The sequence below is a fragment of the Oryctolagus cuniculus genome, chromosome 2, assembly GCF_964237555.1.
Source record: "Oryctolagus cuniculus chromosome 2, mOryCun1.1, whole genome shotgun sequence".
NCBI lineage: Eukaryota > Metazoa > Chordata > Mammalia > Lagomorpha > Leporidae > Oryctolagus > Oryctolagus cuniculus.
The window spans coordinates 41,637,876-41,650,059 of NC_091433.1; the positions used below are offsets into that span (position 1 = coordinate 41,637,876).

At 55.5% G+C, this 12,184-nt stretch overlaps 2 protein-coding genes across 2 annotated transcripts; both read left to right on the forward strand.

Annotated features, from left to right (window-relative positions):
• Positions 1 to 246: 246 nt before the first annotated feature.
• SLC10A4 (solute carrier family 10 member 4) lies at positions 247 to 6,035 on the forward strand. Its single transcript, XM_002709427.5, has 3 exons — positions 247 to 1,023; positions 1,534 to 1,744; positions 5,004 to 6,035. Exons 1-3 carry the CDS (start codon positions 440 to 442, stop codon positions 5,514 to 5,516), a joined length of 1,308 nt encoding a protein of 435 aa, XP_002709473.2. The 5' UTR covers positions 247 to 439; the 3' UTR covers positions 5,517 to 6,035.
• A 61-nt stretch (positions 6,036 to 6,096) lies between these two features.
• Positions 6,097 to 11,627, forward strand: ZAR1 (zygote arrest 1). Its single transcript, XM_051831472.2, has 4 exons — positions 6,097 to 7,640; positions 8,734 to 8,826; positions 8,908 to 8,982; positions 10,865 to 11,627. The coding sequence occupies exons 1-4, from the start codon at positions 6,771 to 6,773 to the stop codon at positions 11,006 to 11,008; spliced, it is 1,182 nt and encodes a 393-aa protein (XP_051687432.2). The 5' UTR covers positions 6,097 to 6,770; the 3' UTR covers positions 11,009 to 11,627.
• Positions 11,628 to 12,184: the final 557 nt, after the last annotated feature.

The window sequence follows — 12,184 nt, forward strand, 5'->3', positions numbered from 1 at the left end:
TTCAAGCCATATAGAGGATACCGCTGCCTGTGGAGCCAGTTGAGCCTGGCTTATTCCCCCCATTTTGTGTGTCTGGGCCTTCAGATTTCATTATCAAACAGGCAGAGCCCATCAGCAAACTTGATCGGCAGCCAGGCCAGGCGCGGGTTTCTCTCCACTTGTCTTTGTCAGGTCTTTGTTCCGCCCCTGGCTGCCCTAGAGCAGAACCACTTACTGGTGATTAAAAGGCGGGGGGGACGGGCGGTGGGGCGGGGCCTGCGGGGCGCGGGTCGCCGCGCGCTGCTGCAGCTTCTGGGCTCCTGAGCGATCTGGAGCGCGAGCCGGCGGCGGCGCAGACCCCGGCGCGCAGCACCCGCCCGCCGCACCCGCCGCCGCCCAGGCTGGACGGGCGCACTCCGCGAGGCCGAGCGAGGCGCGCTCGGCTGGAGCGGACTGCGCCATGGACGACACGGACAACACAAGCCTGCTTCTGACGCCGTCGTCTCTGCTGCTGCCGGACAACTACACTCTGCCGCCCAACGCCAGCAGCCCTGGCCCCGGCGCAGACTTCTTCTCCCTGGCTCCCTCCTCCAACGCCAGCCTCGGGCCGGGTTCCACCGTGGACTTCGCCGCCGGCCCGACCCCGACGCCGCAGCCGACGAGCGGAAGCTTGGCGGGAGGCGCGGCGAGCCAGGGCTCGTCCCCGTTCCCGCGGCCCTGGGTCCCCCACGAGCCCCCGTTCTGGGACACGCCGCTGAGCCACGGGCTGAACGTGCTGGTGGGCGCCGCCCTGTGCATCACCATGCTGGGCCTGGGCTGCACGGTGGACGTGAACCACTTCGGGGCGCACGTCCGCCGGCCGGTGGGCGCGCTGCTCGCCGCGCTCTGCCAGTTCGGCTTCTTGCCTCTGCTCGCCTTCCTGCTGGCCCTCGCCTTCCAGCTGGACGAGGTGGCCGCCGTGGCCGTGCTCCTGTGCGGCTGCTGTCCTGGCGGAAACCTCTCCAATCTCATGTCCCTGCTGGTGGACGGCGACATGAACTTGAGGTAGGACCGGTGCGGCCGGCCGGGGCGGGAGGGCAGAGCCGGGCACGCGCTCCACCTCCCCGCGCCCTGGGGCTCTCCACCTCAGGCTGGCGCCTCTGGGGGAGTCGGACTCTGGGACTCGCTGGAAATGAAAAACCACAATGCAGCAAGGGGCCCCGTGAAGAAAGCAATGTCCCAGAGCGCGGGGTGGCACCGGGTCCCGTGCCAGCAGGTAGCGCACGGCAGCTTCTCCCTGGCGTCCACTGCAAGGTCCGGGGAGGTTGGAAAGAAGAAAGACGGACTTCGCCAAGTCTCAGGCGGGCTGGTTAGGTTGCCAGAGCCAGAGCAGCGGCCCTGAGACTGCTGAGTGCCCTCAGGCTTGGACGTGCTGGTGCCCTAGCACCCCGCCCGACTCCAACCCCAGGCACCTGCCGGCTGTTTCTCTCCCCGCCCGGCAGCCCGGGAGGGCAAGGCGGGCCGCCTGCTGGGCGCCAAGCCCGTTCTGACTCCCGCTGCTTCTCTCTCCTGCAGCATCATCATGACCATCTCCTCCACGCTGCTGGCCCTGGTCCTGATGCCGCTGTGCCTGTGGGTCTACAGCCGGGCTTGGATCAACACGCCCCTGGTGCAGCTGCTGCCACTGGGCGCCGTGACCCTGACGCTGTGCAGCACGCTCATCCCCATCGGCTTGGGCGTCTTCATCCGCTACAGATACAACCGCGTGGCCGACTACATCGTCAAGGTGAGGCCCCGGCAGGTGCCTTCCGCCCTCTCCGACGCCCGGCTCAGGGGCTGGGAAACGGGAAGAGAGGAGAGCACTTACAGGGTAAACTTCATAGGTACCTTCCGCCTGTGGAATCCCTGTAATGTTAGCTTTAATTGAATCAATCAAGGTGATTGCTTAATTAAAAACGAGCTACGAGAACTCCAAGTTTACACGGAGAGGAGAACCAGGCGGTGGCCGGTGGGGTGGAGGAGACGGCCGTGCAGTTACACGGCGGTGTCGCACAGGGCTAATCGCTGAACATCCGAGCACACTGCATTTCTGCTCTATTTTAGAAATGCACTTTGTAAAAATTTCTAGAAATTTCCCTTTCAAAAGTGGAACTCCGATTCTGAGAGACCCTATAGAAGTTTCCTTTAAAATTGTTTCAATTTTTAAAAAAAGAAGTTGATACTAATAAGACTAAAAACAGTTAATTGAAAAGTTACATTGTGGCACAAGATCTTGGCTTCAAAGCACAAAATTGGACCCTGTAGATTTCACTGCGGTGATTAAATCTCTGTGCTTATTTTTCCTTCCCCATTGGAGCCTTTTATACGGTTTCTGAAACTTTGAAATGGTAGAGGATTTCTATGATTTGATTTAGTATCTCCTACATTGCTTTATTTTTTAAAAATTATGTTTTTGTAGCAGTAGAAATTTTCCAATAATTGGAGAAAAATGTGTAAATTAAGCTTTCTTTGAAAAATAATGAAAAACTATAAATAAGAGGTTCATTTTTAAAAGTTAGTCCAATAAAATACATAACTAGTTACTGTAAAAAGTACAAATTCCTTTGGACAAATAGACAAAGAGTCACTCCAATGTTTGTTATGTAGATTTAAGAAGACATAATCTATAGTGTTTTATTTACATTTTTAGAAGTAATCATTATTCAGAGGAGCCAACTTTTATTAACATGAGCAATAGAGGGTTCTTTTCTATGCATATTCAACCTTCAGATAAATCCATAATAAAGGTAATAAACATATATATGTAAATGTAATAAAATATTATAAATATACATGTATTTATATTTATTATATATCCTATACCCATAATCTTAAAATACATTAAGAACTTATTGACATAGGAATTGAAAGAGAAAGTCAATCAAATGGTTATTTACACTCTAAAAACGGAATAGGGGCCAGCATTGTGGCATAATAGGCTAAGCCGCCACCTGCAATGCTGGCATCCCCTATGGGCAGTGGTCTGAGTGCTGGCCACTCCACTTCCCATCCAGCTCCCTGCTAATGTGCCTGGGAAAGACGGCCCAAGTACTTGGGCCCCTGCTACCCACATGGGTGAAGAACTGGCCTGGCCCAGCCCTGCCCATTGCAGCCATTTGGAGAGTAAACCAGTAAATGGAAGATCAATCTCTCTCTCCCTCTAACTCTGCCTTTCAAATAGATAAAATAAATATTTTAAAAATTCAGAAGAAATATACTTAAATAATGGGTAATTCGATAAGATCGGTTACTGTTGAATTTAAGGTGAACCTATCTGTATTCTTTAATTAGCACACTATTAAAATATGGCTTATATAGTGGTTATACTTTTGCATACACTTTATAATGAGTATTCAATGCCAATCTTCACCCAATTTAAAATAGTTCAGAGGAAATTTGGGACTACTGTTTTCTTTCTCTCTCTCTCTCTCTCTCTCTTTCTTTCTCTCTTTCTTTCTGAGTTACACAGTGAGAGAGAGAGAGACAGAGAGAAAGGTCTTCCTTCCATTGGTTCACCCCCCGAAATGGCCGCTACGGCTGGCGTGCTGTGCTGATCAGGAGCCAGGTGCCACCTCCTGGTCTCCCATGTGGGTGTAGGGCCCAAGCACTTGGGCCATCCTCCACTGCCTTCCCGGGCCAGAGCAGAGAGCTGGACTGGAAGAGGAGCAACCAGAACAGAATCCAGCGCCCCAACCGGGACTAGAACCCAGGGTGCCAGCACCGCAGGTGGAGGATTAGCCTAGTGAGCCATGGCACCGGCCGTGACTACTATTTTCAAAATGAAGAATCAGATTTTCTGTCAGTGCTTTCAGTGGGGCACAGTTTTAAACAGTAAATTTTGATTTATACTGGTCTGGTTTCTGCCAATTAAACTTTTATAGTACTGCACCTGATAAGAACTTCAGCTTCCTGTAAGGCAGAATTTTTGACCATGTCAGATACGTTTTCAGCACTTTAAAAAAGAGCATAAAGAACTCATTACGGTCTAGTGTCACAGACTCTGATTTTCCTTCCAGATACTCCCCTGGGGCCAGGCACAACACTTTGAGAAGTTTTTCGGGATCTCTGCCCTCCCTCCCTGACCTGACCCCCATTTTAGAAGTTTTAGGTTTCCATCTTGCTATTTACACAGCCTGCTTGACTTGAATCAGTGACATGTGCCAGTCGGAACATCAGGATGGCACATGTCACCGAATCAGTTGTACTAGATCTAACAGCAGCCTCGCAGAAGCGTTCCGAGCATCCTGAGAGGGTCACAGGTGAGCGGTTCCTCAGGAACAGAAGAAAGGGTGGGGAGGCCCCAAATGGCAGTGGATTCCTCCCATCTTTCCCTAACATTTTTTTCTCTTACATAACCTAGGTGTCAGTAATTGACTCAACACAGTAACAATCTTCTATGGTAGGAAACATTTTGAGGGTCAAACAACCACACACTAAGTTTCATTACCTTTAATAGTCTTTTCTCGCGTATAAAATCAGAACTGATCTCTCCTGAAAACACAAGGCCTGTTCATGGAGAGGACACGCCCACCTGTCCACTCTGTGCATCAGAGCACAGCTGGGTATCAGGCTCGATTCTCTCTGCTCCATTTACCAGAGGCACAGTCACAGGTTAAACGCATGCTCGGAACAGTCAGGACACCAACACGGAGATCCGTGGTGGGCTGACATTCTGGGGTACAGTCTGCCTGGAGCGTAGCCTCCCTCTGATTGTGGTAGTCACACTTTTGGGGAACTGTTTTTCCAAAGGAGTGGACTGGTCTCTGTAGCACCTGAGGACCTGTCTAGGTCACTTGACCTAAGGTCAGGGCTCCAAACCACGGGAGCTGTCCAGCACAGATCTGGGTGCCTCCTGGAGAGGGGACCCGCAGCTGCCCACCTTCAGAAACTCTGCCAGATTCCCGAGTGCATGGCAGGGAGCCCCGCTGAGGATCTTCCTCCAAGAGGCGTAGGATTTTCGGGCCACCTCATTGCTGACGACTTGTCTGTCCATGTTCTGCTACCAGGTGTCCCTGTGGTCCCTGCTGTTGACGCTGGTGGTCCTCTTCATCCTGACGGGCACCATGTTGGGACCTGAACTGCTGGCGAGCATCCCCGCGGCCGTGTACGTGGTGGCCATCTTCATGCCCTTGGCGGGCTACGCCTCGGGCTACGGTCTGGCGGCTCTCTTCCATCTTCCGCCCAACTGTAAGAGGACTGTGTGCCTGGAAACAGGAAGCCAGAACGTGCAGCTCTGCACTGCCATCCTGAAGCTGGCCTTCCCGCCGCGCCTCATAGGCAGCATGTATATGTTTCCCCTGCTGTACGCTCTGTTCCAGTCGGCGGAGGCGGGCATTTTTGTCTTGCTCTATAAAATGTATGGGAGTGAAATACTGCACAAGCGAGACCCCCTCGATGAAGATGAAGATACAGATATTTCTTATAAGAAACTGAAAGAAGAAGAAATGGCAGACACTTCCTACGGCACAGTGAAAACAGATAACTTGATAATGATGGAAACGACCCAGACGTCTCTCTGAACGTGGGGACACGCAGGAACTTCGACCCTGCTGAAATATTCTCCCTGTTGATGGCCTGTCGTAGTTCACACGTTTACATAAAGGATGACAACTGGTTCGCATTATCGTGTGTGTAACAATTAGGATCTCCCTATTGTAAAGTGTATTGGTGTCTCAACCAAGTGTTTTCACAAAGTACAGATCCACATCGTAACATAATTTGCACCTGGGATGGCCCAAGTGAAGCCGGAATTAGTTAAATGTGCTTTTGGTTTTCACCATTACCAATTTCTGTGACTGTTTTCGATATAGAAATCATTAGAAAACACAGTCTTGGACATGTAGAATCCGCGTGCTCTATCTTACCTGAGTAAAAACAAGCTATCTGTAAAGTATCCAGTTTAATGTAACTGTTGTAAAACAAAAAAAGTGTGCTTGTTCAACTTACAAATACCCAATAACGCTGGATTTTGACCTGTATTCCAAAAAATTCCCAAATAGGTCCATTAAACGGTGAAATACGGTATTTTATTGTCAGAACGTATCCAACAGCCAATTTCATTAATGAATTTGATTATCTGGTACCCATCAGTAACGAATCGCCAGTTTCCAGTGGACAACCCGTTTTCCTGCCCGTGGATCTTTGATATTTCTGTATCTCTTACTGTAGGAGGAGTGGCTTGGGAGGGAATTTTGTAGCACCGCTCTCCACCCCGGAGCTAAACAAGGCCTCCTGGCCACCGCGGGAGAAGGGGAGCTTGCCTCAGAGCAGAGAGCAGCCGAGGGAACGGTGCCCCAGGCCTGCCCCGTACACCCGCAGGAAGGGCTCAGTGGGCAGGCGTCTCCCCGCAGCTCCGAGAGCACCGAGCTAAGAGGTAGTAGACCCACAGCGGTCCCCAATCTGTGGCATTCCGCCCGCCAGCTGGAGGCACCCGGGCTGCGCAGACACCTGGCGCAGTCGGGGCATGGGGATCACCTGGCCCTGCAATCGGCGATAATTCGCTCTCGTTGGGATCCTTACCCCGGACGGGACGCGCCCACTTCCCAATCAGTACTTCACCGCAGAGGAAGCCTCTTTCCAGGTCACCCGAGGGTGTCTGTGCCAGGCTCTGGGTGCGGAGAGGCCCCTTGGCGGGGACTCCGGACAAGAGGCCGGAGTGGAAGGGCGTGCAGGGTGGCGCGGGCCTCTGGGGCCCTGGCCCGGCAGCCCCCGCAGTCCCGGGCGAGCCGCCTATTTAGGGCGCGGCAGCGGGCGGAGCTACTGAGGCTGCGCTTATGGCTGCGCTGGGGGACGAGGTGCTGGACGCTTACATGTACCCGGCGTGCGCCCCCTACTCGTGCCCGTACCCCTACCCGCCGGCCCCCAAGGGCAAGGGCGCTGCGGCCCGGGACGGCTGGCGGCCCCGAGGCGGGGGCTACCCTCCCGCCGCCGCCTCGTCGTCCTTCCCGGGCTACGGGCAGCTGACGGCCGCCGAGTACTTCGACAGCTACCAGCGGGCGCAGCTCATGGCCCTGCTGTCGCAAGTGAGTCCTGGCCTCGGCCCGCGGCCCCGCAGGCCCAGCAGCCGCGACGTGGCGGTGCAGGTGAACCCGCGCCGCGACGCCTCGGTGCAGTGCTCGCTGGGGCGGCGCACGCTGCCGCGCAGGGCCCGCGACCCCGAGCCCCCGGCTTCCCCGCAGCCCGCCCGCCGGGCGCCCGAGCCGGCCAGCTCCCCGCGGCCCGTGCGCTTCCCGCGCACCGTCGCCGTCTACTCGTCCGTGGTCTCCCGCCGCCTCGCCGCCTTGCTGGAGGGGACCGAGGAGGCGGACGGCGAGCAGAGGCCCGGGGCGCCGGAGGGAGAGCGAGGGCTGCCGCCCGCCAGGCCCCAGGGCCCCGAGGACGGAGAAGCGTCGGCGACGGAGGCGCCCCAGCCGCCTGGCTCTCAGGAGGAGGACGAGGCCCAGGCCGCGGTGCGCGCGAGCTGGGAGCAGCCCGCCGACCGGCCCAGGCTGCCGCCGCGGGAGGCCCAGGGAGGCGAGGCGGCCCCCGGCAGCCCCGAGCAGCCGCTGGCGACCGGGAGGTCCCCGGACGGCGGTGACCCAGGCGAGACGACGACCGCTCGAGAGAAGGTCGTGGAGCCGGGCAAGGAGCGCCTGCGCTTCCAGGTGAGGCTGCGTCGACCCAGGAAGCCGTCTGGGGCAAGGGGGAGCCTCGGGGCTGCGGGTCTCCGGGTTCTCGGCCGGCCCTCGCCCCGCGGCTGCCAGGGACACGCAGAGACCCCGCGACTTTGAGCGCGGGACGCGTCCGTGTGTGCGGCGGCCGGCGGGGGGACTCCGCGCACTGGCCCGGGCGTCGCGTTTGCGTCGATCCCGAGTCAGCCCGCGCAAACCCTACCGGCGGGCTGGGGGTAGGGGAGAGGGGGCGGGTCTTGACCCCAAAGTTGGGTGCTGGACTCCAGAGCACCCGGAGGTGTCTTCTCCAGCGACAGAGCCGGTTCTCCCGGGGCCTCCATTTCCCCCACTAAATGCACTACTGGGTCCTGCAAGCTCTCCCTTAACGGCCTCGCGCTGCAAGCTGGAGGCCCTGGAGGCCCTCCCGGAGGCAGCGTTCCCTTTCAGAAACCCGATTCTGCTCGGGAAGGCGTGCGCGTGGTCTTTGTGTCCCACAAAAGTCCCAGGGCTGTGTGTTTTGAGCCAGAGCCCTCATTCGCAGACTGGCCACACATACAAGGCCGCGTGGCATCCTAGTGACTTCGTCTTACGTGGCTGCATTCAAGTCTGCTCACCTGCAGTTCTAAAGGCCTAACTCTAAAAACCTGTGTGCCGCTTGCTGCGTGCGCCCTGGGCGGCAGGTAGGGAGGCGACAGTATAGGGTAATCCTGACTGTGGCTGACCGAGTGTCCACCTGCTGGCCGTGAACCTGAGCAGCAGCCCCGAGAACTTGATCTTGAGGGAACGCTTTGCAAAGCATCTTGGGTGCAGTCTTGCTCCTCTCGAGCACCACGGCTTCCGTGGGTGTGAGCACGCGCGCCAGGAGCAGGCTACTCTTGCAGGGCGAAGGCCGCCCCGTGGGATTCTCAAGCTCCTTCGGGCCTGTTTGCTTATTTGCCTGACTAAGCTATTGGCTCACGTCATCACTGCGGGGCAGAGGCTGACCCAAACCTGATTCCACTTTCCTCTAGGGGCTGGAGGGAGATTATCTGTGTTAGGTAGCAGGCAATCCGCGTGTCTTGTTGGTAACCTGTGGAATTCTGTTCAGTTCCTAGAGCAGAAATACGGCTATTACCACTGCAAGGACTGTAACATCCGCTGGGAGAGTGCCTATGTGTGGTGTGTGCAGGGCACAAACAAGGTAAGACAGGCTGTGCATCTGGCTTCGGTGCCAGCACATCGGGGCCCTCTCGCTGTGAGTTAATCCTCCTTCTCATCACAGGTTTACTTCAAACAGTTTTGCAGAACTTGTCAGAAGTCTTACAACCCCTACCGCGTGGAGGACATCACCTGCCAAGTAAATCAGATGCTTGCATTTTGTGTCTGGGTGGGGGTGCTGGCAGAGGGTTTTGGGAGTTCCTTGGATGTATTTGTCTTTCTTTTTAAATATTTATTTTACTTATATGAAAGTCGGAGTTAAGCAGAAGGAGAGACAGAGAGAGGTCTTCCATCTGCTGGTTCACTCCCCAGTTAGCTGCAGTGGCTGGAGCTGTACTGATCTGAAGCCAGGAGATCCTTCCAGGTCTCCAAGCAGGTGCAGGGCCCAAGGACTTGAGACATCTTCTGCTTTCCCAGGCCATAGCAGAGAGCTGGATCGGAAGAGGAGCAGCAGGGACTCGAACTGGTGCCCATATGGGATGCCGGCGCTTTAGGCACTGTTCTAAAGTTTTATTTGTTTACTTGAGAGGCGGAATCACAGATGAAGAGACAGAGGTCTTCCATTCACTGGTTGACTCCTCAAATGGCAGCAACAGTGGAGCTGGGCTGATCAAGGCCAGGATCAGCTGCTTCATCCAGGTCTCCCATGCAGGTGCAGGGGCCCAAGTACTTGGGCCGCCATCTTCTATTTTCCCAGGCCGTAGCAGAGAGCTGGATCAGAACTGGAGCAGCTGGGACATGAACCAGTGCCCATATGGGATGCCAGTGCTGTGGGTGGAGGCTTAACTTAGTACCCTACAGCACCGGCCCCTGACTTTAGATTTTTTTATTCTTGCTAGCATTGTAGAAATAATACACAATCAAACTGAGGCCTTGGTATTAACTTCCTTCTGCCCCTGCCCTCATGGGCATGTTAACTTTTTCAACTGTGATCTCAATAGCAGTATGCATGAAAGTTCAGCTTCCCTGCTGTTCAGTCTAATGTCCTTTAAAAAAAGGATAATTCCCTACTGTGGTGAAGTGGTGCAGGCTGGCTGTTTGGAATGAGTGTTCACTAAAAGCATTTGGCTGAGTTGTGAGTACTTCGTGTAAATGCAGGGCTTAAACTGTCATCCTTACCTAACTGCTCACAAAGGGACAACTTGTTTTCAGATAAATCCAAGCTGTCTAACTTTATGGGGTTAATTCATAACCTATTGCTTTTTTAAAACTTCCTTACTTGAAAGGGTGGGGGAGGGGAGGGAGAGAGGTCTTCCATCCTCTCCAGATGGCCACAACAGTGTAGGCTGGGCCAGGCACAAGCCAGGAGCTTCTTGCAGGTCTCCCATGTGGGTGCAGGGACCCAAGCACTTGGGTCATCACGTGCTGCTTTCGCTGGTGTGTTAGCAGGGAGCTGGATTGGAAGTGGAGCAACCCGGACTTGAACTGGTGCCCACGTGGGATGCGGGATGCCGGCATCAAGGGTGGCTCTACTGGCTAAGCCACAGCGCCGGCCCCTGCTTGCTTGCTTTTAACTAAGCAGTGTGCTGAGGGCTTGGCATGGTCTTCACAGGGCAGGAAGTGACTACAGTTGTCATGCAGCTAATGGGAGCTGAGGCGCCAGCTGAAGCAGCCTGATCAGTGCACTTGTGTCCTGTTGGCTGTTGGGTGTTAATGTTGCCTGGGGTGGGTGGGGAGAAAGCAAGGGAGAACCGTTGCGGGTCACTGTGGGGCACCCTTCTCAAGGGTACCTTACCCGCTCCGTCAATCCTCCCCTGCTTGCTTGTTCTCCTTTCTATGCACTTCAAATGCAGGAGGAAAAATGTCCTCTTACCAAGCCATTTGAAAACAAAGCTCACGATTCAGAATCGAATCCAGTGCTGTGTAGCACCCTTCCAGCACGGTTAGCACCCTCAGTTCCTAACCGTGTGGCTGCCAGGGCCGCGGGAGTGTAGACAGACAAAACGCAGGTGTGCGCGGATGGGGATGGCCGGGGCCTTGCCAGGGGCTTCTCGGCCTACTTCTCACTTGGACTTTTCCAGAGTTGCAAACGTACGAGGTGTTCCTGCCCGGTGAAACTTCGCCACGTGGACCCTAAGCGGCCCCATCGTCAAGACTTGTGTGGGCGATGCAAAGGCAAACGCCTATCCTGTGACAGCACGTTCAGCTTCAAGTACATCATCTGAGACAGTGCAGAGCAGGCCGGGCTGCGGCGTGCTGCGGGGCAGGCCCGGGGCGTCCTCCTGGGCTCCCCCTCCCTCACAGTACTTCCAAAGGCAGTATGTTTTGACAGAGCCTCCAAATAAAGGTATTGCAAAACGATCTACAGACTGCATAGAATCCCACGTCCTCTAAAAGTCTGCGGAGGGCTCGTCGCGGGCTGCGAGTCTGGCCTGGCACTTGCGCGTTGGTTGATGTGTCACAGGCCAGCCTCTGAGCTAGGTTAATGCTGCGGAAACTGGAGGCCTGCAGACAGGGTGCTTCAAAAACCTCGTGGGGAAAATGGAAGGAAAAGAGACTTTGGGGCAGATGCCGTGTTGCTGCGGGTTGAGCCACCGTCTGCCGTGCCAGCGTCCCCTCTCGGCGCCCGTGTAGTCCCGGCTGCTCAGCTTCTGATCCAGCTCCCTGCTCGTGCTCCTGAGAAAGCAGATGATGACCCGAGTCCCCGGGCCCCTGGCACCCATGTGGGAGACCTGGATGGAGTTCCAGGTTCCTGGCTGTGGCCTGGCCTAGCCCTGGCTGTTGTGGCCTTTTTGGGGGAGTGAACCAGCAGATGGAAGATTCTGTCTGCCCCCTACCCCCAACTCCTTTCCTCTCTCCCTCCCTCTCTTCTGCCTTTCAAAGATAGGGTTTTTTTTTTTTTTTTTTTTTTTTAAGTTTACTTTGGAGCAAAACTTTAAAATCTGTAGCTTAAAATGTCTTTCCATGAACTTCCTAAGGATATCTAGTATGCATGTATTTGAAGTCCCAGGTAGGTCTGTAGGGTTGCAACTTGGGAGCCTCTCCTGGCCGCACCTGGGGAAGTAGAGCCAGTGCATTCCTTGGGATGGGAGGAGGCTGCTGAAGGCAACCCATCGTGGGCAGTGAGTGGCTGGGGGTGGGGGGTGGGGGGTGGGGAGGGAGTGGCAGTCAGCTGCAGTGCAAACAGTCGGGGAAGAGGGCTAGGAGCACTCGCCTAGTTGCAGCTTCCCAGGCTGGCGCAGGTTGCCCTCTGCAGCTTAGGAGGTTGAATGAAGCCTCAAGTGCACTTCAGATGGTAACAAACTCCCCGGGCCGCCCCCGCCCCCCAGCTTGTAGAATTGGGCCTCCTGAGTTGTGTTTAAGGGTCTCGGGTCAGAGGCCGGCGCCGCGGCTCACTAGGC

What these genes read in the sequence shown, in the direction of transcription:
- SLC10A4 (XM_002709427.5), top strand. Translation starts at nt 440, where the DNA reads ATGGACGACACGGACAACACAAGCCTGCTTCTGACGCCGTCGTCTCTG. An exon ending in GACGGCGACATGAACTTGAG is followed by an intron (nt 1,024 to 1,533) that starts GTAGGACCGGTG and finishes TCTCTCCTGCAG; the next exon opens with CATCATCATGACCATCTCCT. An exon ending in TGGCCGACTACATCGTCAAG is followed by an intron (nt 1,745 to 5,003) that starts GTGAGGCCCCGG and finishes TTCTGCTACCAG; the next exon opens with GTGTCCCTGTGGTCCCTGCT.
- ZAR1 (XM_051831472.2), top strand. Translation starts at nt 6,771, where the DNA reads ATGGCTGCGCTGGGGGACGAGGTGCTGGACGCTTACATGTACCCGGCG. An exon ending in AGGAGCGCCTGCGCTTCCAG is followed by an intron (nt 7,641 to 8,733) that starts GTGAGGCTGCGT and finishes AATTCTGTTCAG; the next exon opens with TTCCTAGAGCAGAAATACGG. An exon ending in GTGTGCAGGGCACAAACAAG is followed by an intron (nt 8,827 to 8,907) that starts GTAAGACAGGCT and finishes TTCTCATCACAG; the next exon opens with GTTTACTTCAAACAGTTTTG.